Raw genomic sequence first — 24264 nt, 5'->3', positions numbered from 1 at the left:
TCAGTTTGGCCTGATAGGTGTAATGATGACATCAATCTTTAGGTAAAGGTGTATCAAGAAATAAAATAGAATAATAATTTTGTGTGTTTCTATCCTCTTTCAAGAAATTGGTAGGATCTATTGGCCTCTGCTGTGGTTTTTTAAATCTCTAAGCCAAACTAAGAAGCAGAAAGAGAATAAAGAAAACAGGGAAGATAAACAAGAGATGTGGCATAAAAATATCTCTTAAAAATGCAGGGAAAAAGAATGGTTGTAATGTACTTCCATACTTCAGACAGACAGTGGATTTGCTGGCTGTAAAGCAGAAGGGCCATGTAAAACTGGGTTTGGTCAATACAGTAAGAGGTGGAAGTTTGATGTGGGCAGTTGCATTGATGCAAAGATAACTGGTTCTAGACTCATGTGCAAAATGATGGCATCTTTGCTCTAATCTTGTAACGTATGGAAATGCCATCTCAATGTTGAGCAATATTGCAAAATCAAATAAACTGTTAGGAGCTACTATGAAAGGAAAGCAAAAGAACTCGTTCTACTGCTGACTATAGATGCTGCATGCTGTGAGCAGTTCTGCCCATCTCAAAGTGAAGGGGAGGAAAGCTGGAAGGGGGCAACAACGTCTTTTGTACAGTGAACAACCAAGTAGACATAAGTTCTTCAACTTAGAAAATAAGAGACCTTAAGAGAAGGGAATGTGATGGAGGCCTGCAAAGTTGTTAATGAAATATAGAGAGAATGCGTGGATATCTGAAGGGAGGTGAGAGATGGATGGGTGGGGCCAGGCTCTTCTTGGTGGTGTGAAGTAATGGGACAGGAGGAACAGCCTAAAACTTGTACGTAGGAAGTTCTGTATTAACATGCGGAAGATCTTCTGTATGGTAAGGGTGACAGAGCACTGGAACAGGATGCCCAGAGAGTTTGTGATCTTTTGAAGTCCCTTCCAACCCCTACGATTCTGTGAAATGGACTGTTATCTCTCTTTTAGTGTTGGCTCTTGAAATAGATTGTAGCTGGTGCAATTCCTATTGAAGGGATGGTTATAAATCTTCAGGGATGTGTAGAGCTGTTAGAAAAGCACTTAGTGGTTCTGTCAGGGGGGATTCTAAACAAAGTACTTTGGGCTCAGGAGTGTCTGACGTGAAAATAGTTGAGAGCTAGCATGAGAAGGGGTACTGAAACTTGTTTTCCCTATCCTTGCTGTTTTTTGATAGATGCTTCTTGGCCAGGTCTTGTAGAGTTCTACTTAAGGGGAAGATTGAAGTAAAAAGGAATGGGTAAAAAGAGAAATGAGAGGGCTTAACTGAATCTATTTAAGTCATGTTTCACAAGATGGAATGCTTGTGGTTCTGCACCTGAGCACCAGTAAGAGCTTAGACTTTGATAGGGACTTTTGGGACTGAATCTTTGAGAGTACGGCTGCTAAACACTTCAGAATTGCCTTGAAGATCTGTTTTTGCTTGAACAGAAACATTTGCTTTTGCTGTCCCTGCAGGATGTCATCCCTCATGTAAAACCTGCAGAGGTAGGGGTCCTCTTTCCTGCTCCTCCTGCAACACCAGCCTGGTTCTGTCCCACACCAAAACGTGCGTTACAGTCTGTTCTCCAGGATACTACAAGGATGAGAGCCAGACCTGCAAACGTGAGTGTCTCCCTCCAAGCCATCTGTGCTTTCCACAGTGTTTTCACTGACATCGTTTCTTGCTTCTTCATTTACTGTTCCTATTGCCAGGAGAAGGAAGGTTTCAAGTGCCTAAAATGTGATCTGAGTTGACAGAAGTGATTAGCTGCCTTAGAAATAGAGCCTGCAGCATGGTTTGAATTTGAACTGTTGCAGTTTTGTTATTGGCTTCAAAAACAGGAGGATTTGGGGTCCCATAGGAAAAATCTGCACTAGAGTTTGCATTGGTTTTCTTGTTAAATTGTCCAGGTGGTACATAGAGAGGGAGCCAAACATGCAGGTAGATTGCGTGCTTTGTGAAAACTTGACAAGTTTAGAAGAGCTTTATCAATTCTTTCTTAGACTGCTCTCACTCCTCACTGCCATGTCTGCTGTGGAAGCTGTATTACAACCTGAGCATTTGTGCCACATTTTTCCCACATGTGAATCCTCAGTAGAATAAAGTACAGCTTTTAGGCAATCCCCAGTTGACTTAGTAGAGCTATGGTATTTTTGCCTTCTGATTGTTTGATACAATTGATCTGGCATTAAGTCTAGTAATATGCCATTCTACTTTTGCTATCCCTTGTGAATCTCTCAGGGCCTCTCTTTCCTTATATTATTCTATGTTTACTTTGACCTTGACATAAATTGAGTTATTCCTCACAATTATTGGACCTGATGTTTCAAAATTATGGCCCAGAGACATTAAAAACGTATATTTTAAAACCCTCACTTGAATCGACCCATTATAATATGCATAACTAAAAATGAGTGTTTAAGGGACTTGGTTGCTCTGAACCTGAATGCTCAGATTTGTTACCTGTATTACCCTGATTTATGATAGAATAACAGCGTTGCACGGCAGTTAATATAGGTATAATGTCATCCCCTCTAGATGCAATTTCTTTACTGATGAGGTCACTATAGGAAGAAGCCGATATGTTTGTCAGCTTTACCTGCTTTTTGTTGAAATACACAACTCACAACATTTCCAGATTACCAGTGAAAATGGAGATGCCTTGCATGACTTCAAAGAAATAACTGGAAGAGTTTGTACCATTATTTAGTTGACATAAAAAGACTCTTCAGTAATAATAATGAAAGTTAAAAAAAAAAAAAAAAAAAGGAAAGGAATTAAGAAAAAGAGGAATAGAAAGGGCATCATGAGATTCTCACTGTCCTGGCTAGTTTCCTGAAAACTCTACAAGACGTTCACTGTTTTTTCCTGCAGCATGGATTCTTTTATTGCTAACTACACCAGATTGGCCTGTTCTAATGAAAGCCTACTTACCACACTTAGCCTCTTCTATTAAGACTTAGTAGAAGTGGAATGTTTCTGAGGATTGTGCCCTTCCTGAATTTGGTTCAGTTGCTCAAATGCAAATAGATTTTTGCACACAAGGTCAGCTACGATGTGCCATTTCTAATCTCTTCATTTACAAATGGCTTTTTGAGAAATGTATGCATTCACTGTGGCAGGAGACTCAAGGCAAAGTGTGTTGGTGCACTGGATTTTTTTTTTCCATTCCAAGTGTCACTTGTGCCTTTTCAAGTGAAGTACTGCTTATAAGCCATGTAGATATGAACTGTCTCAGGCTGCAGAAAAACTGCCACTCAATGGTAATGAAAGTTGTTTAATCAGAGGTTGGCAGTTAGGCAGAGGAAATTGGGTCTCTCTTCAAAGTTTATTTTAGTTGCCATGCACTTTTGAGGAACTCGTGTTCATACTGAAGTTCAGAGAGGTGCTGAGTGCATACATGTGTGTTCTTAAGATGCTTTTAAGCGCCTGTCTGAAGAACAGTGCAAAGCTTTGAAAGTTATTTCTGGATTTAGTAAAAAAGCAGTTACAGATTTATGATGATACAACTGACAGACAGAATTGCTTTCTGATACACTTTTGCTTACTGTTCTGGCATATTTTCTGGGGAAATCTAATTTCTGAATGTTTTTACCTCATTGCATATTTTGCTGTACTTTCAATAGTTATTTTTTCATAGCACTTTACAAACAGTAATTATTCTACTTATTATTTTAAGTTAGGTGAAATGGAACTGGCACCAGAGCACCTGAAAATAGTTACTAGATTCTTCAGATAAATGTTTTGCTGGAAATTCATTTGCACCTCAATAAGATAGAAACTTCTGGTGACGTTTTTGAGATAAAAAAAGTAATAGTTTTGAAGGACACTGGGTCTCATTTTGAGAAGAGCAATGTCATTATTTCCACACTTCTGTATTTGGAAGTTTTGTTAATTGTAAAAGTCTAGTTTTATTTAAAAGCAAATGAAATTAATTTCTACAAGTTTAGACTAAGGACATTGAAGGACTGGGCTGAAGTAATCTAGGTCTCTGACTTTTAGTCCTAGATTCAGTACATCTGATTACCTTTTTTCCCCGCTGTCATTTTACTTGCACCTTAGAATTCCAAAACTTTAAGCCATACAAATGAACAGGAAGAAGCAGCAAGTGAAGTTTAAGAAGTCTTTGGTCTTATTAGGGCTAAAAAAAATGGATTCTAGTAGTCTATTATGATCTTTAAGTTTGTGTATTTATGAGTTAAGTCTAGAATTGTGTGAGGCACATTTTGCTTAAAAGGAACTATGACAGACAGAGTTGGGGAAGATAGTTGGGATTTAAATTTATTGTTATATATTTAAGCTTATTGTTATGCATTGTTATATACAATATATATGTTGTTATATATATGTGTTATATATGTCTGTTATATAGTCAATGGATATAAAAATTTTATAATTATGAAATAAACAAGAGAGTTTGGCAAAGTAGATTATAATAACAAAAAAAAAAACTTACCCACATCCTGGGCTCACTGCAAAACTCCAAAGAAGAGGTTTCCAGAAGAGTTCTTTCCCCCCCCTCCTGGTAGCCAGCTTTTAAATGGGTCTAGGAGAGGTGGAGCCAGACTCCACCCCTTCTGGCAGTTCAGGTGAATTGCCTTCAGCTGTGCTCCCAGGGCTGATTTATTGCTCCCCTCAGGTGATCATTTGGAGGTTCAGGCTGTGATTCAGCTGTTATCATGCATTGTTTTATGTTGGCCTTCTCAGAAGAGAGAAGCAGCAGCAGCAGGAGATTTTGTAAGGAGATTTTCAAGTGGAAGAAGGCTTTTTGCATTTTTAGGGCTGTGTGAAGGAACATAAGAAGAATGATCTGTGATGTCTCTTGTGTTTCTAAAGAAGTTCTTGAGTAGAGTAACTGCAGGTTTAACATCAATTTTATTTGCACAATTGGTTGGTGTACCGATAATTACAGTGATTTTTTTTGTTTTTGTTTTCTGCAGCTTGCAACAGCCAGTGCCGGAGCTGTGAATCAGCTATTGGCTGTACGTCTTGTAGAGATCCAGCTAAGGTTCTTTTATTTGGAGAATGCCAGTATGAGAGCTGTGCTCAGCAGTATTATTTGGACTTTTCTACCAGGACTTGCAAAGGTGAAAATGTAATGCTGATTTAAAGGAAAAAAAAAAAAATGCAAGTTGCTTGATTAATAATCTGTTATATTGCAGCATGATCTAAAGAGTAGCCTGCTTTAAAATATGTGTAGAGGGAGGAGAGTTGTTCAGTGACATATAACTTGTGAGTTTTTTACACTTTTCTTGTTTTTCAGCAGTCACCTGTCATATTTTTCAGCCTTTCAGAGAAAAACAAGATTATTTTAAATCCTTCTCTTGTAAATGATTTAGTAAGTGAGCCAGCAAACTTCTTAAGGGTCAGGGCCTGGAACTGATTTAGTTATGGGTCAACTGAATAATGAGGAAGCTTAGCAGTGTAAATCTGTTTTAGAGTGCTTATAGGGCCTTGTGTACTTCCCTGCTTCTTTCTGTTGTACTAAATACTGCATCACTGAATGACTGCAAAAAATGAATTTGGAGTGATTTAAAAGATATATAGCTTGAAGGATTTCCAAAACTTCCAAGGAGAAAGTTCCGTAATGGAAATCAGTGTGGATAACATGGCTTTACTGTGTGCTACCACGGCCATGTGACGATATAGTACAGATGAGTGCTTAGTGTTCGTTTCTAACTCTCTCTCTCTCCATTACCTGAGCTAAGTAATGTCATCCCTTTAACACTGCAGCTGTTCAGAGGGGTAGCATTATCTAGTGTTGAATGTGTTGGAATGGAGCAGGATGCTTTTTTTGTTTTTGCCTTGGACATGCTGTGTGGGCTCATTTCAGTAGATCTTTGTTTCTCTTCCATTTTTCTTGTTTGTTTGTCTCATCAGCTAAATGCATCTATCATTAATGACTGATAAAGACCCTTTCAGTTCCACCAGGGTACAAACAGTAGCTTAGCAGCCGTAGTAGCCCTTTGGCACAGGTGCTTGGTTGGGACTCTGTTACAGAGACTGAAGGGAAGAGACTTGCAGGGGGCATCTGAAGACAGATTTGGTCCTGTCTGGATCTGGAGGCTTTCTGGTTTCCAGTTGTGTATTTGGACAGTGAGGGGCAGCAGTTGCGTTTTCTTTTGGTCACAGTCGAATGGAAGGATGAGATTGGTGAAGCAGGGTGGATAGTTGTGAGCAACAATAACATTGTTTGCAGAGAAGGAGCATTTATATTCACGCGTTAAAGTCAGGCTTTATGGACAGGAAACCTGTGCTAGTGATAGCAGGTCTGAAGTACAGAATCACAGAATTGTAGGGAACTTTGGATATCTATTCCAACTCCCCTGCTAATGCTGAACAAGAGCTGAGTTTGCACAAATTTGATATAGCTGGGACACGTTAGCTCCAAGAGGGGAAGAAGAAATATGTATCCTGTGTAGTAAGTGATTCAGGACTAAGCACGGTAGGGGTTTGTTTGTTTGTTTTTAGTGTATCTTTAACAGTTTTTATTTTACGAAGTTTACTGTGCTAGGCTGTTTACCTATACAGTGAACTATTCACCCTAAAGAGGGCTCTGGACACTTTTTCTTCCAGAGTGTGACTGGAGCTGTAATGCTTGTAAAGGCCCCCTGAGGACCGACTGCCTGCAGTGTATGGAGAGCAGTGTTCTCCACGAAGGAGCTTGTGTGGAACAGTGCCCCACAGCTTTCTACAAAAAGTCAGATACGTGCCAGAGTAAGTTATTGAGTGTTACCACTTAACCACTTCTACCAGTGGGTTGCCCTGTTGTCTCCAGCTGATGCACATGGAAGATGTGCTCATATGTCAGATCACTCGCTGCTGTCCACCACTTGCATACCATGGAGCTGTGCTGCTTGGGGACTTTACAGCATAGTGTGGGAAACAGAAGGGGTACTGAATTCACTCTTTGCATGTGTTTTTCAGGGTGTGATCAACATTGCCTTCAGTGTCACCAACCAAATGAGTGCAGCCTTTGTGAAGCTCCGTTTTTCCTCTTGGACAGTCAGTGTGTTTATAAGTGTGGGAAGGGATATTACGCAGACCATGCACAGCAAAAATGCATGGGTAAGTGAAGTGAGTGTGATGTGGCGGAGAGGAACCGAGGTTGTAGGCTGTGTTCTGTACACTGTGCAATGCTGAAGTGAAGAGGAAGCACTTTGATGCTGTCTTAGCTCACTGTTGAAATAATGCAGTCAACCTGAGTATTAAATAACAGGCTGCATCTGTGTTTACATGTATCTAATGCTGGGGTAATGAAATACCGTGTAGATACACTGTCCATAGAAGCTCAGTATTAAAAATACATTGTTAGAAAGGTTTCAGTTGTATTTGTGGGTTAGGAAGCTGTCTAGGACATAAATATATATTTGGAGTACTTTTATTCAAGTTGATAGAACAGTAACTTAAAAGCATGTGTCTTCCAACTGGAAGATTGTGTCCGGTTCTCTGTAGTCAGTGCAAAATGCTGGTCAAGTGAGGAAGGAACTTCTCAACTGCTATTTTTATCGAAGCAGTTTGTCCATTCCCTTTTATTGTGTCAAGTTGTAGGACAGTAATAGCAGTGATGTTTCCGTCCTGACCTGGAGGACAGCTCTGCACACCAGCATTTGCTCTGTTTTAACTGTGTCTCAGGGTTGCATTTTTTGTGTCTAATGCAGCTTGTCCTCATGGATGCTTGGAGTGTGACAGTGACAGCCTTTGCCACCTCTGTGACAGCAACACTTTTCTGAAAAACAAGATTTGCGTTTCTGCCTGTGGACAGGGATTCTATGGCAGCAAGTGGACCAGAGAGTGTGAAGGTGGGTCTCTGTCCTTATGAGGCGTCTAAGCTGGCAGGCTTCTAGTAGATTTCATAGAATCATAGAATGGCTTGGGTTAGAAGGGACCTCAAGGATCACGAAGCTCCAACTCCCCTGCCACATGCAGGGCTGCCCACCTCTGTATCTAATACCAGACCAGGCTGACCAGCGCCCTATCCAGTCTGGCCTTGAACACCTCCAGGGATGGGGCATCCACAATCTCTCTGGGCAGCCTGTTCTAGTGCCTGACCACTCTCTCTGTAAAGAACTTCCCCCATATCCAAACTAAATCTTCCTTCCTTCAACTTAAAACTGTTTCCCCTTGTCCTACTGTTATCTACCCTTGTGAAGAGTTGAGATTTTAAGACCAGAAGTCATGTTCAGTCAGAGGCGTTTTTGGTGCTCAGTTTTGTGCTGTTTCTTCTTAAAATGCAGATGTGCATTATTTTCTTAGTGCTGTCTTTACTTAGAATATATATTCAGTGGTATTTCTTTCTCTTTTTTTTGTGTTTTCTTTCTTTTTTTTTTTTTTTTTTTAGTCAGCAGGCATCCTTCAAGCTTCCATGTAAACAGTACCCTCACAGTAGGGATTGGTGGGGTAAAGCCCCTAGACCTCTCCTTACTGGATGTGCATGATCTGGATGGTGACACAGAACAGCTCTTGTTCCATATTGACAGTGCTCCCTCCAATGGCAGGCTAGTGATGGTGGTGAATGGGAAAGAAGTGCAGCTGAGCAAAGGTGACCACTTCAGCTTCAAGGATGTGAAAGAGAATAGAGTCCGCTTTGTGCACAGCAGAGAGAAATCCAGGTATAACTGTGTGGATACTTTTTCTAAACTCTTGCCTTAAGAAAATTTATTTATCTTGAAAACAGGTATTCCTCTGCATGTTGGAAAGATTCTTACACTGAAGCACACTTCCCACTGCTACTAGATATATTTTCATTGTATTTTTGAGATACTGTGCCATAGTGGAAATGGTGGTCTGAAACTTCCTTTTATGATGTAAGGGGTAATGGTAATCCATATGCCTGAACTGTGATGCAGGATTCCATCTTAGACATAACATAGTCTCCTCTGGGTTTAGAATTGGTATATCATGCTGGTTCTTACAAGGGTTCTCTGAAACTGTCAGGAAGATGCTGAAATGTTGTTACTGATTTGGTCTGCAGCATAGCCTGCTTTCAGTGATCATGACTTTGCCTACAGCTTGAGCCCTGTTAGTGTTCTGGGACGATTAGCAGTGATTAGCATCTGGCAGTGCTCACGCTGCAAGTAGGTTGCAAGGAGGCAGATTTCACATGCTGCCAGGCAGTGAGCCAGTCATCCTGCCAAACTTCACACTTGATTTACTTCACCATAAAGCCTTAGCCCAGACTGATAGAGTGTTGCTCTAAATTTCTGCCTGTGGAAATTAGAGTGTTCTTTGATCATTGATTTCAAAAAAATTTTCTGGGTGTCCTTCTGATGCTAAGGGTTAGCTCATGTTCACCAGAGTTGAAGCAGCATTATGAGTTTCTGTATCGTGCGCTGTTTTTCTGCCTGGTAGTCACAATGAAACATGAAGATTTTGTTATGTACTTGTTATGTACAAAACTCTTGGTGGCATTATTGAAAAATATACAAGAAACAAAAGCTCTGAAGAACAGGAGCTTTTGCTTCAGAGCTGTATAAATGACATTTTTCTTGAGCTGAGAATAGCTGACATTTAGAATTCGTACTTAATCCTGGAAGCACCATCCTATGTGGATAGCATTAATTAAAAGGAAATGAGGGTATGTTATTTCATAGTTAAAAGTATTTATTACATGTTGAGACTTTTGTTACTCTTCAGGAAAAACTTCCATAAAACCAGAATTGTAAAACCTTTATCTAAAGCACCTATTGCTAAGTTAATAATTTTAGCTCAATACGTAATATTTTAAAATACAAATTATATATTTACTGAGTCCTACGAGGTTACTTCATTTATATTACCTTGTATTTTGGCTTGTTGGGAACTTCTTTAGGAAAGGACAGCTTTCCTTGAGGGTCAGCGATCAGCAGTTCTCCCATCCTGAGGTGATCAACGTTCAAACATTTTCAACACAGGTAATGTAACAAAGCTTGGAAACAACCTCAGTTTTTTTTTTACCGTTTGGAGCCCTGCTTTCTTGCAGCGGTAACAAAGGAGCTGGGCAATACTCAAGCTGATGTTCAGCTCAAGCAAGTGAAGCTCAACTCTCATTTCGTTGAGGGGCAGCCAGAGTCATTTGGAAGAGCTAGACTTGGGTAAAGTGACTGAAGAAGCTGGCCTGTCTAACTTTGCTTGTAGAGTGATTGCACAGAACCATATGTTAGATAGAACCATTATCAGGGAGGGCTAAGGAGTGTCAGCCATTTGAATTATTCTTTGGGACAGCAGGTGGTCTACTTCAATCTCTTATTGCAGGGTGATTGAATGATGATTGATTCTTATGGTAGGGATGCCTTGACAGTAGCTTTTACTTAAATGTTCTGTTCAGGGATAGCTGGGAGTTAAATCAACACAGACTATTTACAGTGTCTCTCTTAAACTGCTCTCCATTTCTAGTCAAGTTGATGGTGCTGTTAATTGTCCACATCTCTATTTATTGTTATTTAAAATCTGTAGCATCGTTTGGTCGGAGAGCATCACCAAGAGATACTAAACAGGAAATACATTCATGAATCATTTTCTAAAGCTAGGCTTCCTAAAAGGCCAGACATGAAGAGGTGTGCAAGATGCAAATTGTGAGCGCATGACATTGCAGAATGCTGCAGATGTGCTGGAGCTGCCCGGGCGTAGCTCCTTGCTGACTACTGATGGTGGTGGAAGTATGATCAGTATGGGCTGGGCTCACTTAGTAGAGTGAGACCCATGATTCCAAAATGACTACAGGCTGCACTGAACCCTTTTTGTAGAAAAACTGCCAAATTGGAAGCTTGTCAAATAGCTGTGCTTGAGCTGAAGTTGTTGTGGCTGCTTGACCTATTCTTTAGTATGAAAAAGTACAAATGATATCATCAACTCTTAAGGTCCATTTACACCTTCAGTGAGGCATTAAGTGGCTTGTTAAAACTGTAACTGAAAATCAGTCGTTTATCTCTTAGTTCGGATTATGTGCTTACAAGCCTGACTCAGCATCCGTCCTCAGAATGATTGATTTAAGAAATGTGTGTCTTCTAATCATTGCTATTGTGGATGGATTTGTGTCTGAAAGGTGCTTTTCTGTGCTCCGTGCTGGTGGTAGTTGGATTGTAACCAGTAGCCCAAAAATATGGTGAGCTGCTTACATGACTACTACATCCTGTAGTCTTATGCATGTGTGTTCTATTTAATGTTCTTTAGGGATTATCCTAAGGAATCTTAATTAGGCATTAGACATAACTGTGTTGTGTTGCTTTTAATTGTACTCCATATTAGTCACTCAATAACTTATAAATTGTTCTGATGTGACTTCTAGTGTAAGAAAAGCCATAGATTTTGATTCTGATCGATGTCTATGGATTCTGGCCAGCGCTGGAATCTTTTCTTAGTCTAATCTCTTGTTCACCTCAGCAGGACATCCATCTGAGTAACAGCTACAGTCACTGCCCCAGAATACATAAGTGAGGTTTAATAATAGGAATTTTGCCTGTTGATGGTTAATAACCCTCATAAGCTGTACGCAGGTGAGATGGCAGCAGTTAGTTCTGATGAATGCCCCCACGTCTTTGACTTTGTCTCTACAGGATTGCCTACCTCCTGAGGCAAAGTGTTACTGATGGCAGATGATGTTTATTGTGATCAATAGAGACTGCAGTTTTGAATATTGTTGATGGTGAAGAACTAGAGAACTAATTTGAATCAGCAGGAATGTAGACTCTAGCTGATATTCTTTCTAGCATGCTGTGAGTCTGTGAGGCGTCTTCAAAGAAAAATAAGTAATAGTGCTGATGACACCCAGTTTGGCTGTCTTTGAGGTGGTCTTAGTTCAAGACAAGTGAAAGTATATCCTTCAGTGTTAGCTGATGAACTTGTTTCTGCTTAAAAGTATTAATTCAAGCATCTGCCTGTCAGTTTGGCTCACCATCAGAATTCTTTGCTTCCTTTCTTCCCTCTCTGGAGCTCATTTTAGACAGACGGCCTTTCAAGCATGAGAAAGGTATCTTAAGTTATGAAAGCTGTAGGCTATACATGGGGAAAAATGTGATATGTCTCCATCCCCACCCCAGCTCAGAACTTGCTGTTCACATACATGCACTTTCAGCATCTGAGGTGTCTGTGTTCCAGATAGGCCTGCTGACATACATCTGAAATGTAGCCCTTCCAAGATAGTTGAAGTCCACATTTCCATTTGAAATTCTATGGATGGTTATAAAGTTAAGTTGTGTTCTTTTTTTTTTTTTTCCATGCAGACTCTGGCTGATAACTAAAGTGCTTTCTTTATAAATGTCCTGAGTATTTTGCCTTGCTAAGCTTGCTGTGGCATGAGAATCCTAAATCGGTCTAAACTACTAGATATTATTAGATCTTCCTACTGGAGGGGGGGGAAATAGAGAGTGATCCTCTGAAAGCCTGCTATATCTCAGCAGCAGAGACAAACCAAATTAATTTCTTTAACCCCCATGTTTTTCTTTCCAGATTTGGCTAAATCACGAAGGTTTAGCAAACAGCTAAGAGCTGCTTTTGTGTTTCAGGCCCCTTATCTGTTGAGAAATGAGGCTCTCCTTGTCCACAGAGGGGACATTGGAACTATAACAGACGTATTGCTTGATGTGAGAGATGGTGACAATCCTCAGGATGTCATGTTGATGGTTTTAGAGCCTCCACGTCATGGTCAGCTGATCAAACCTCCCAAGGACTCAGCTTCAATCTACATGTTCCACCTTGATGACCTTGCTGGTGGACTGCTACGTTATGCTCATGATGGCTCTGACACCCAGGATGATGCGGTTCTTCTGCAAGTGAATGATGGGTACCACTTCCAGAACATCCTGTTCCACATTAAGATTGCTCCCAAGGTACTTGCTGTGACATAAATCTTTGCAAGCAAATTAGCAATCTGGAGAAGTACTGCTAGATCCCTGAGATATCGCTAATCCCGTGTCAGGCCATGGTCAGAGACAGGAGAAAGGAGTGTGTTGATGAAGGTTTTCAGGAATTCTTGATTTGTGGTGGGAATGGTTCAGCTCAGGTTGTGCAGCTTCAAAAAATTAAGGTTTGCATTTCAGAGACTTGAAAATTTAAGTATGTGTTCTGAAGTTGCAGGTGAGAGTTTAGTCTTGATAAGGGTGATAAGTTGGAGAATGAGTGGATGGAGAGAAAGAGGGCTGGTGAGATGGTCAAACTGCTCCTTGGGCTGAAGCAATGGGAACAATGAAGTTGCTACTAGGCTGATAGAGAGAGGGTGTATCTTGGGTACTTTGGTGTTTCCCAGGGTCAGACTCCACTGAAATCTTTCATCCTTCTGTATGGTTCTGTATGGTGAATTCCAGAATGATGGGGCATGGAGACCAATATTCGGTAATCATTAATCAGTACTTAGATTTTTGTTTCTTACTTTTATTGCAGTTCATAGGTATAAAAACAGTTGTTTGTCTTCTGTATCTGGACATGAAGTGGCACACTGTATTAAATTTCACAGGGCTTACAGCAGTGAAATTTAGAAACAGAGGTGCTTCATCTGTCTGTTTTTGGAGGACCTAATCCCAGCCAACGAAACCGTTTGTGTGATGGAGTCTTAAAACAAAATAAAGGTGTTGAAGTGCTTGCAAGCTTTTCAATTCTGGTATTGAGCTGAAATAAAACAGAAGGGGAAAAAAAAAACAAACAAGAACTGAGTACTTTCTTATTCCTTAGTCCATGTGGAACACTTTTCACAGTCTTCTTTATGTGTGGATCTGAGAATTACATAATCTTTATGTGCTTCCACTCTGTAAAAGGAATTTAAGAGGAAATTCTATTACCCTTCTTTTGCCCTCTGCTGTATTTGATGTATTTTGCAGTGCTTTGGGCATCAAAATCTTGAGGAGAGTTTACAAGCCATACTTATGCCCATGTGTAGTTAGCACAAGGTAGGAGTGATACCATTTGGACCCTGAGAGTGCTCCTAAATCTGAAATGTAGTAATTAATGGTAATTAGTGACATGATCTGCCTGCAAATCAAAAGGGATTGCTTACAAGGCTGATACTGAGTTTTTAGAGTCACATAATAAGAGCAGCCTCACCTATGGCTTCTTTACCCTCATGTGGCCCTGAGCAGTAATAATAAAATTCTTGGGCTCTGCTCTGTTGTTTGTAACTTTGTTATTTTATTTCCGATTGATTAAGCAGGCTCTTGTTTTAAGTGCCAGTGAGGGTGAATTGTGCTGGGTTACAGTTTCTCCCATTAGCCAATTTTGTGCTCCCTTCTCTCTCATTGTTTTTCCAAGTCTCTACATGCAGTGCTTGACTACAGAGGGGAATGAAGGTGGTGGCAGAGGTGAGAGTGGAACAGCTTTTAGTATGAGGGTAGAGCTGGCAGACACCCAGCTTCTGCCTCATCCTAATTATCATCTTTGTGAAGTAACCTTGGGAGCTGAATGGGATGCAGGGTTTCTTTCTGAAAATATATAATTGAGACAAGCCTGCAAAAAGACCCTTTTTTCTTTCCTTGATTTACATCTAGAGATTGCTGAAAAGCCTGGTAGAACCCTGGCTGGAGGAGTGGGAGTTTAAGGGGTGGTTTTTAAACCAAGCTACTTATCAAAGTACATGAAGGTTTTTATAATGTATTGCTGGATGATTTTATTTAATAAGTCCTGGTGTGAAAGGACATGTCTAAGGATTCCTATTTGATAGGCTCAGATGGTATGATTTTCAGACATTAATCCACTGTGGTGAAAGTGCGAAGACATAAAAGCATGACATAACCTTCCAAGTATTATGAATTAGAGGGCTGTGTCTGTTCACAATGGGTGCCTAGTCGTCTGCAAGGTGTTTGGATGGTTTATTTCGTCCCTTTGGTTGGTAACAGCTTTCTTTTCACTATTTACTTCTGTTGAAACACTTAATTTGGCCTACTGCAGTCTGAATAGCCAGCCTCTGTTCTGAGAGCTCTTAATAATGACTTGCTCTGCTGTGTGTTTCTGTTGATGTTCTTTAACAATTACAGCTTCTGTGAAGTTAATTTGAGGCCTGCGGGTGCTCCATTTCTGGCAGAGAACCACCAGTGGTGCTCCTGTGGAGAATTGTGAGCCTGTGTCCTAGAAAATATGATCACAGGCTGTGTACTGTAAGTCAGATAAGGTCAGACCAACTCACATGTGATATGCCTATTTCTGTTGAGTATGGATGCCTTTTCTTCCTAAGAGACTGGCATGAATGGAGGAAAAGGACGAGAGATAGTTGGTTCTAGAATGTGTGTTAGTCCATATTGAATGGGCAGGTTGTTTCCATTCACTTCATAAAACCTGGGGTCTTGACAGTGTGCAAAATCTACTAGATCTTGCACTGCTAATTGCAGTTACTGCCAGCTGCAGTGGGTTATTGTACACACCTGCAAAGACTGAACTCAAAGACTTGAGTAGTCCTTGGACTACTCTAAGAGTTTCAGGTAGGCAGTCTAACTCACTTACAGTGTGCTGTATCTTATCTTCCCTGGAGGCAAGTAGCATGGGTCAGAAAGGATGTTGGCCTCTGCCAGCTATCTGAAAGTGCTTTTCCTGAGCAGTGAGTTCATTCATACTCTTAATTAATTGTGTCCTAAGGCACCAGCAGAAAAAAAAACCAAAACTTAGATATGTTGACAGGGTTCTTTTAACTGGCACTAAGGCTGGCTTATTTTCAGTTGTTTTCTAAAAAGATAAAGCAGCCGTTATGCTACAAAGCTGTTGACCTGATACAATTCAATATCATGTGGCATTTAAAAATTAATCCTTCAAAATAAGCACAAACTGAATGGATGAAAAATGCTTGGCAGACAAATGTCAAAATGGAGCTGTGAAATTGTCCTTTAATGTTGTTATTTTTCAGATAGGTTTTTTTTTTTTTTTTAACCCTTTCGAGTGTCTCCATTGAAGTTCTGGAAGAAAATAATAGTGAGTTTTTCATCAGTTCTTTTGGGTCACGCATTATTGTGTGAGGCAGTGATGAGGAGGAATATGATAGCTTAAATGAAGCAGTCAGATTTTGATAGATTATGCAGTTCAGCACAACCAGTTTCAAAGTGAATTATCAGAAATCAAGAGCAGAAGTCATGCTTCAAGTATGCAAGTGGGTTTATAAGAGCCATGGCACTGAAGTGGATACAGATTTTGGTGGCCTGTCCAACAGAGCATAAGCTAACAAAGTTATGTAGAGCTCCAAAGGGCTTTAATATAGCCTTTGAACGCCAGAGTAGGGGTTAGTGAAATATGTCAGTTAGGAAACTATGACTGCATCCAGCCCTGACATACAGATTTGAAAAATGAAGGAACAAATAGTGGATAAAAAATGATTTGGCCAAAAGCTGCGAGAATGATCCCCATTTTCTTTTAGAAAAGCATGAGGTTGATTTTTGAATCTGTTTTTTCTCGTGATAACAGGAATCCGTGTGAGGATACGGAGGTGCCATAGAGAGATTTTTCTGTTTGTTCTATAAGCACAGTGTCTATTTTTAGAAATAAAATAAGGAGAGGTGAGAGAAGAAGTGGTCATTAAGGTGTCAGATACATTTCAAGTGCCCATTGGAAACTAGACACATATTTTCCAATGATGTTGATAATGAATTTTCCACTGTGCCAAGGAGATAAATTCTGTCAAGATGTGTCAAAAGGAGAGAGAACAAGGGATGGCAGTAGGAGACAGAATTATGGAGGGAGGCTGAAATTGGGGAAGTCTAGTGTAGGATACATGAAATAAAAAATGCTTTAGAGCAAGGTCAGTCTTGCAGGGTTAGAATTGGGTCCAAGGGATACAAGTGAAAAATGCACATCCTTTTCTTGAACGGACAACTAGCGTTGAATGTCTAAAAAGCTACAAAATAGTTGCTGTTCTTTTCACTTTCAGTCTGTTTCCATTAGCACAGTATTGGTGACATTCAGCTAAGTCTCTTTGCACTGTCCCCTTCACATGCAGAGTTACGGAAGCCCTCGGCTGGTGACAAATTCCCTGGTCTGGGTGCCCCAGGGAGGCATGCTGCAGATCTCCAAGACAATTCTGCACGCTGAGGTACCTGGAGCCCGTGACTCTGAGATAACCTACAACATCAAGGACCAGCCAAGACATGGTGAATTTCTTTGGAGTTTTATTGTCAAAAAGCAGCTGTAGAGTGTGTTGCTCTTCACCCTGCGTATGTCTAAGTCTCCAATTGCTAAATAAAAGTACAGTGTTCTGGTTATTTGTGGGGAAAAGAATATTCTTCACAGACACGCTAGAGTTGATTCTTCAGTGGCATTTTCCCAAAACCAGTTGCATTTGAGGGAATGTTTCTTTGTAATACTATGCTGAAGAAGTGCCACTAACCTCTGTTTCCAGTTCAGATGCAGTGCGAAGTAGTGAAGCTCTATGATTCTGTCTAGTAATCTGCCTGTCTGCAACTGTGTTTCTCTAAGAGTAGTGAGATTTTGGTAAATTTAGATCCTTGTGAGAGCTGAGTCTCTCTCTCTCTGCCAGAAGAAAATATCCCATAACTAATGTCTAGATGAAGAGCAGCATTAAGTAGTATCTATCTCTGGAAACAGTTGAGCAGAAGTTTACATTGAAGAATTAGAGAGCTCCCTAAACTCCACGACATCATTTAGATTAATTTCTACAGATGGAATACAGGTTATTGGCTCGAACACAAATTGGTGACATTTGCTTCCTTATATAATTCCAGTCTCCAAATTCCTTGTGACAGGCTTTTGTCTCTCATATCTATGGGTAATGGCTTTCACGAGCATCCCCCTGCTTAGGACTACAGCTTTTATCCTCTGTACTCATGCTGAGGAGTGGGGAAAGTGCTAACACTTGTGACTGAGATAGAAATTCAGAGAATCAGCATGGAAAGGAGAAGGCGTCATATGCAGTGGGAAAGGAAATAAAAAAGAGAAATGACATTTTCCCCATCAGTATCACTGTTTTCTTCAATAGGACCATGTCTATAACTTACATATGTTGTACTTTTATGAAATGCTATTGTTAACTCAAATCTGTTGAGCTGAATGAAATTAGAGGGTCACGTTAGCAATGTAAGTGCTGTGGTTTTACCTTTTGCTGTAAGGATAGGCTGGTTTCTTTAACAGCTGCCAGTGCCTGTTGGAGACATACGTTACGTTGGTTTGGGGGTTATTTTGGTGGTTTTTTTTTTTTTTTTTTTTTTTTTTTTTTTTTGTTTTTTGCAATTTAGAAGAGAATACAAATTAATTGTTTCTCTTCTAAATTGCAAAACTCTCATTTTTAATAAGCATTTACATGAAAACAAGAATTTTTTCCCTGAGGAGTTTGTCTCCTGCCGCCTAACCATAACTAAAATTTATAATCTTGAGTTTGTATCACCATAATTATCTCTACTGTAATTAATTGCAGTAGTACAAGTGAGTTTGTAGCTTCAAGTGAGGAATATGCAGTGGAAATTCATGATCTTCAAAGTTTCATATAAAATATTTCATAGAATGAGAGGAAAAAATCAGTGATGTAGAAAATGAATTATTAATTAAGGAAGGCTTGTCTATTTATCTTGGTATTTGACTAATAGAAAAAACATTCATAGGAAATGTAGAAAATTTGGGATGTAAACCCACTTTAGAATTAACCTCTGTATTTCTGTTGACAACGGTATGGACAAAGAATGCTGCTTGTCCTTTATTTTGAGACCCTGAAACCCAACAGAAAGGATGTAATTGGGGAAGGAAGTTCCCTGTCCAGATCCACTCCATTTGCAGGGGTTGACTTGGTTCTCTACAGCTGCTTTTCAGGAAACAGTTGTTTTTTTTTTTTTTAAGGATCTTTTTAACAGATCTTTTTAAGGATCCCTTTATGCTGAACCTAATTTTGTCCATAGAAATGGAACTGCTATCTTCTCTGTTCTCCCAGCACAGAGGATTCTTAATATAGCTCTGTGACTTGGGGGGGGGGGGAAAAAAAAAAAACTCTCTTCTTAGGGCAGGTATTGTTAAACCATAAAGTTCTGTGTGTGGAATACATTCTTAGAGGATGAAATGGTTTTAAACTAAGACAGGGGAGGTTTAGGTTAGATATTGGGAGGAAGTTTTTCACACAGAGGGTGGTGACACACTGGAACAGGTTGCCCGGGGAGGTTGTGGATGCCCCATCCTTGGAGGCATTCAAGGCCAGGCAGGATGTGGCTCTGGGCAGCTTGGTCTGGTGGTTGGTGACCCTGCACAGAGCAGGGGGTTGAAACTGGTTGTTCTTAGCAGTCCTTTTCAATCCTAGCCATCCTATGATTCTATGACATATTCCAAGAAATTGCCAGAGTATACACAAGCTGTACAATCCTGTGTGTAACCTATCAACAGATACCTTTCTGTTTAAAAATAGTTTGATTCCAGTGAAATGAAGTTCGTAAACAATGTAAGCAAACAACAGAGCTTTGCTTTCTGGTTGAATTAAATATTAATTTATAAGACACACAGGCATGCTTAAAGCTGCTGTATGTTCTGATTGTTTCTTCTCTTTCTTTGGGAGGGGTGCACGACATGCAGGCCCTAACAGCTTTAGTGATTTGATCTCTAGAAATGGCACATTATATTCAGGGGTTGAGTTCCCATGCACCAAAAGCGTCAGGGAAAATAGTTAGGGCAGTGGATTTCACTGGGAAGGGAATATTAGCATAGGGTTTGATTATAAAATGGAAGTGTATTATTTCAGTTTGAATTGTTTTTTTACTACTTTATATGAGAGTGGTTTTGGGAAATGAACTGAGAGAGCTTATGATGAGTGTTTTGCATAACAGAATGATTAAAGCTGTAAGGAGGGTGGAAGTGATTTGTAATAAAGACAGCTTCTGAATTGGTAGCCGTGAGGGATGCTTTCTAAGATGAGTACAAAAGAACAATATTCAGCTAACAAGTTATGCAAAGAGCAGATAAGTTATATGTAACCAAGAATAGTAAAGACTGGGGAAACATACACTTTTTCATAGATTGGGCTAACTCCCAGACAAATAAGTTGTGTTGCAGTACAGAAAAATGCGCAATTCATTTTGATCGTAAAGCTTTTTGTCAGGTTTTTGTTTTGCTTATGTAAGTGGTTTGTGAAGGCATTCATGTTTTGTGTGGCTCAGTGAAACTGATGACCATGGTTTTCATGCTCATCTTCTGGCACACAGCACTTTTGATTAATTGTATTTAAATAATGTTTTTAGATTAAAGTCGTTTGAATTTCAGTGGTGACATCAAAATCTTTGTAGGCATACATGAGGAAAGCTGATAAGTTGATAACCCGTGGGATGTTCCCCCATCCTGCTCTCCTCTTACTTCTGTGGTGCCAGTGACCTTTAGCCCAGCTGAGAACCTGTTTCTCAATACAGAAATCAGAAATGAGCAGAATGTTAGGGAGACAAAAGTTGCACATCCTTTGGAGTAGGAGCTACACACCAGAGCATACAGACTTTATCTACAGCCTGTGATAGAGGTTTTTTTCACTCTGTTGGTTCAGGAGCTCTATAATTGAGTATTTCTATTCAGAGAAGTCTGTTGAGGATACTTTTTGGCATAATAAGTACCAAAAACAGCTAGAAAAAAAAAAAATCTGACCTTGAAAAAATTAGTATGCTGAATTCTGATACTTAAGTTGTATCCTTGAGGGGAAGATGGATAGTGTGATGCAATGCTTTTTAACCCTGATCGTGTCTTACTTGTTTTGCCCCTTCACAGGAGCTCCAAGAAGTATTTTTCTGCTCAGTTTATCAGGCAGACAGATCTCAAGGTTGATGTGTGTTGGTCATTTAGCAGAAATACACTTTGGAAGTGTGAACTTGCAGATCCTGTACTTTGCTTGGCCGTGTATTTCTCCTGTGTCCTTGCACAAACTGTTTAACCTGCCCTTTGCTAAGACAGTAAATAAAATTTCCTTGTGTAACCACAAAGGTTCATTGGTGATTTTTTTTATGTGCTTTACTGCAGTATCTTTTCATCAGTCTAGATGGAAAAAAAAATGTGGAGTTGGTGGGCATTTGTCTTCAGATGCTTGTTAATTGGTGAAAAGGCATCATCATCTTCTTATGAGTTGTGCCCTGATTATTCATCTTTGTTTTCCCAGGTGAAGTGGTGCTTCTGGTCCCAATGCCAGCAGATGGCCCAGCAGAGTCATGGCAGCTTTTGCCTGATGGAAGAGCAGCCTCACCTACAACCTCTTTTACCCAGCAGGACATCAACAATGGCATTGTGTGGTACAGGCACTCTGGAACTCAAGTAGAGAGTGACTCCTTTCAGTTCCAGGTACTTGTATTATTCACAGAGAAGTTCTGTGGGCATTTTCATGCTTACATACAGACTTAGGTGTATGTAGGTGTGTGGTGTTGGTGAATGAGTGTGCATGAGTTTATGTACCAGGGTGGATACACTTCATTATTGTATTCCCATCCTTCTTTGTAATGTGATGTCCCCCATCCCCCAGCTTTCTTTGAGATGAGGCTAATCCCATAGGAGGAGGGAAAAGCAGGGATGTGGTTTTGTATGGCCACATGTTTGGCTGTTCTTGGGATCCTTTGGCTGGGTAACAAATCTGCATGAGGAGATGCTTGCAGAAGTCCTCTGGCCCATGCTCTCCTAGGGTATTCCTGAAGTCTAGACCTGTGTGAAAAGGCTTCTGCATGCAGGGTATCTTACTGTAGCTCATATCTTGGCAGTTTTTATGTTGGGCTATTTGCATGTCAAGCAGTAGGTTTGACTCCTTGGTACCGTATGGTAATTACAGCACCCTTTCCTAAAACCCATAATATGTGCTCTGGGTGCTGAGTATTGACTGGTTTGGTTTTTTGTGGGTTTTTTTTTTTTTTTTTTTTTTTTTTGTTTTGTTTTAATGTTTGTTTTGTAAGTTCCAACACCAAGCAACCCTCCTGATTTCTTCAGTGCTTCAGTTAATCATTAATTTTTGCCCTACAGTAATTTCTCTTGCAAGCAAACAAAAAGATACCAATATTCTCCAGCAGATGTAACAATAAAGAAAGTCCCACCTCCCCTCAGTTTTAATGGCCAAAAAAATCTTCAAATTGGTCCTTTCTGTTTGTGTGGAACATTTAACAATATCCCATAATATCCAGCAAACGTGAACACTTGTGAAAAACACTGCATACATCTGGTTTAAAACTCAGAAGGTGTTACTGTAGCACTGGAGAAGCAATTAAGGTAATTTCTAAAGTAATTAACATAAGTGATAATGAGGAATTTGTGAGTGTCGATGTTGAACAATCTAATCTGTAGCTTAATTGCCATGTTCTTCAGAGTATGCATTTTGCATGAGCTAAATGTTTGATTTTAGTGTCTTGAAATGGTAGCAGTAATTGTACATACTGCCATACTAAGTAAGAAAGGAAGCTGTGGTTACCTGGGTAACATCAGGAGACAGTAACACATCTGAGCCTTCAGCTATTGGGATGGCTCAGATGAAGCTGATGTGTAGTTTTCATCAGTATTTTGATAGCTGATGTTCAGGTGACAGCAATTCAGAAGAGTTCCAGCAAATGGTTAAACTAACTGTATTTAAGTCAGCAGAGCATTTTCAAGCATTTTCTTGAAATTGTGAGCTGAGGTGTTACTCTGACTCACAGAGGGCTCTGTTGAAATCAAGTGTGGGCTTCCATACCTGCTGACAGATAGAGCTGTAACTGAGGCACTTGCCTCCCAGGGTTGCTGTGAAAGTTTGTGGGCCTATCCCTATGGAACAGGGTTTTGGTTCTTTGAATTTTTACAAATGCAGTATGATTTGCTTCGTATGTTGTCACTGTGAGTTTGTTATGGTAAGTTAGATGCAGTTGGCTTAATTTTGGTGTTGAAGTTGCGCGTGAAAAATCTTTATGGGTCTTTCTGAAACATGAGCACAGACTGTCGTGGAAGATGTTGGGATCACAGGGAGTCACTGTCAAGGCGGTACCATTGTTGAAAAACCAGCACAGTGGGTTGTCATTTTGGGGATGGGAAGATGGTTTAAAAGTGTGTTATGTTTGTTTTTTGTTCTCGTGATGAAGAGTTCCACTAAAATATACAGCCAGCTGAAGTAAAATCTGGCAAAATGGAAGTGTCCAGCACAGGCAGTAATGAGCGAGTGGGGGGTAGAGAACTGGTGAACAGACAATAATAGAGAAACTGATTCTTATTTAATAGCCTTAGTTCCCTGCAGCACTGGGTTGGTACACCCTGGAGCAATTTGTGTCTTTGTCTTCATAGATCTGCAGGAGAGGAGAAGAAAATTAAGAAACTTACGTAGAAATGTCCTCCATGTCCTCTGACAGGTTTCCATTCATCTGATCTTTGTTTTGCAGGTGTCCAGCTCTGCCAGTCCACAAGCCAGCTTGGAAAGCCACGTGTTCAATGTTGCTGTGCTCCCACAGACACCCAGAGCACCTCAGCTTTCCCTTGGCTCCTCTTTGCACATGGCTGTAAGTGTCTGACACCACTGACTGCTGTTTTCCATGTTCATTGCTGCAGTGCAAAGTGACAAAAGCCTTGCATCGAGTGATGGCTGCTGAATGTTGGTTCTTGCATTTGCTATTGTCCACACTATTGTGCTCGATTCGAACACTTAAATCCAAGGGATGAGACGCACAGATCACATAGATAACTAGGGTGGAAACAGGAGGAAAACAAACAAACAAAAAACTAGATAGGCTAAAAGTGGAAATGGTTGGGGGGGAAAAAAAAAAAAGCACAACAAAAAGCAAGTTGAGAAACTCAGTGTTAGAAGCAATGAATTTATAAACTTGAAAGGAGAGGGAAAAGAGAATTTTAAATATTTTTATTGAATTCTTAGTATTTTCAAAATACCATTTCCTGAGAAGCCTTTAGGAGTAGCAAGAGTGAAGAAGCTGTGGTTTAGAGAGACTGCAATGAGTAGATCTTGCCAGTAATTCCACTGCAAATTTACTTACCCTTCTACACCAGAAAGTTTTCATTTATTGTTACGATGTTAGGAACACAGATAATAATTTGGAAACTATTCAGGCAAGCCTTGGTGCATCTACATGCATGGACTGAACTACCTTGTCTTGGAGCTTTGACTCAAGGAATAACCATTTTGATAACAACATTGCCTGTAACTTAGTTGTTTCCCTGATTGTGTTCAAAGTCTAGAGTTGGTTTTGTGAACCCTCCTACTTCAGCACATGCCTTCTAGACAAGCCCTATCATGTATGTGGGAGAAGTCTAGCTTTCCTTTTCCTGCTGTATAAGGAGGGATTCTGGGTGCCTGGGCTGGAGGAGAGTATGGGGCTTTGCCAGGAAAGACCAAAGGAAGCAATGGGAGTGGAGTTAATCAAAATTCCATGACACAAGGGCCTTGTCAGCG

The 24264-nt window shown here is 40.1% G+C and overlaps 1 protein-coding gene across 1 annotated transcript in view; it reads left to right on the top strand.

The window, feature by feature from the left end:
- FRAS1 (Fraser extracellular matrix complex subunit 1) overlaps positions 1 to 24264 on the top strand; it is a 163980-nt gene that overhangs the window by 98183 nt on the left and 41533 nt on the right. Inside the window, exons 21-31 of the mRNA XM_042870531.1 lie at positions 1490 to 1636; positions 4955 to 5101; positions 6591 to 6731; positions 6942 to 7082; positions 7676 to 7816; positions 8356 to 8626; positions 9826 to 9907; positions 12497 to 12820; positions 16897 to 17047; positions 21022 to 21200; positions 23243 to 23359. Of these exons, the coding sequence (XP_042726465.1) occupies positions 1490 to 1636; positions 4955 to 5101; positions 6591 to 6731; positions 6942 to 7082; positions 7676 to 7816; positions 8356 to 8626; positions 9826 to 9907; positions 12497 to 12820; positions 16897 to 17047; positions 21022 to 21200; positions 23243 to 23359 (1841 nt within the window). The remainder of the gene's footprint in view (positions 1 to 1489; positions 1637 to 4954; positions 5102 to 6590; positions 6732 to 6941; positions 7083 to 7675; positions 7817 to 8355; positions 8627 to 9825; positions 9908 to 12496; positions 12821 to 16896; positions 17048 to 21021; positions 21201 to 23242; positions 23360 to 24264) is intronic.

This window comes from Lagopus leucura, unplaced genomic scaffold (genome assembly GCF_019238085.1).
Source record: "Lagopus leucura isolate 7727_CA_CO unplaced genomic scaffold, USGS_WTPT01 Super-Scaffold_100004, whole genome shotgun sequence".
NCBI lineage: Eukaryota > Metazoa > Chordata > Aves > Galliformes > Phasianidae > Lagopus > Lagopus leucura.
This window is presented reverse-complemented; position numbering and strand designations above follow the sequence as displayed.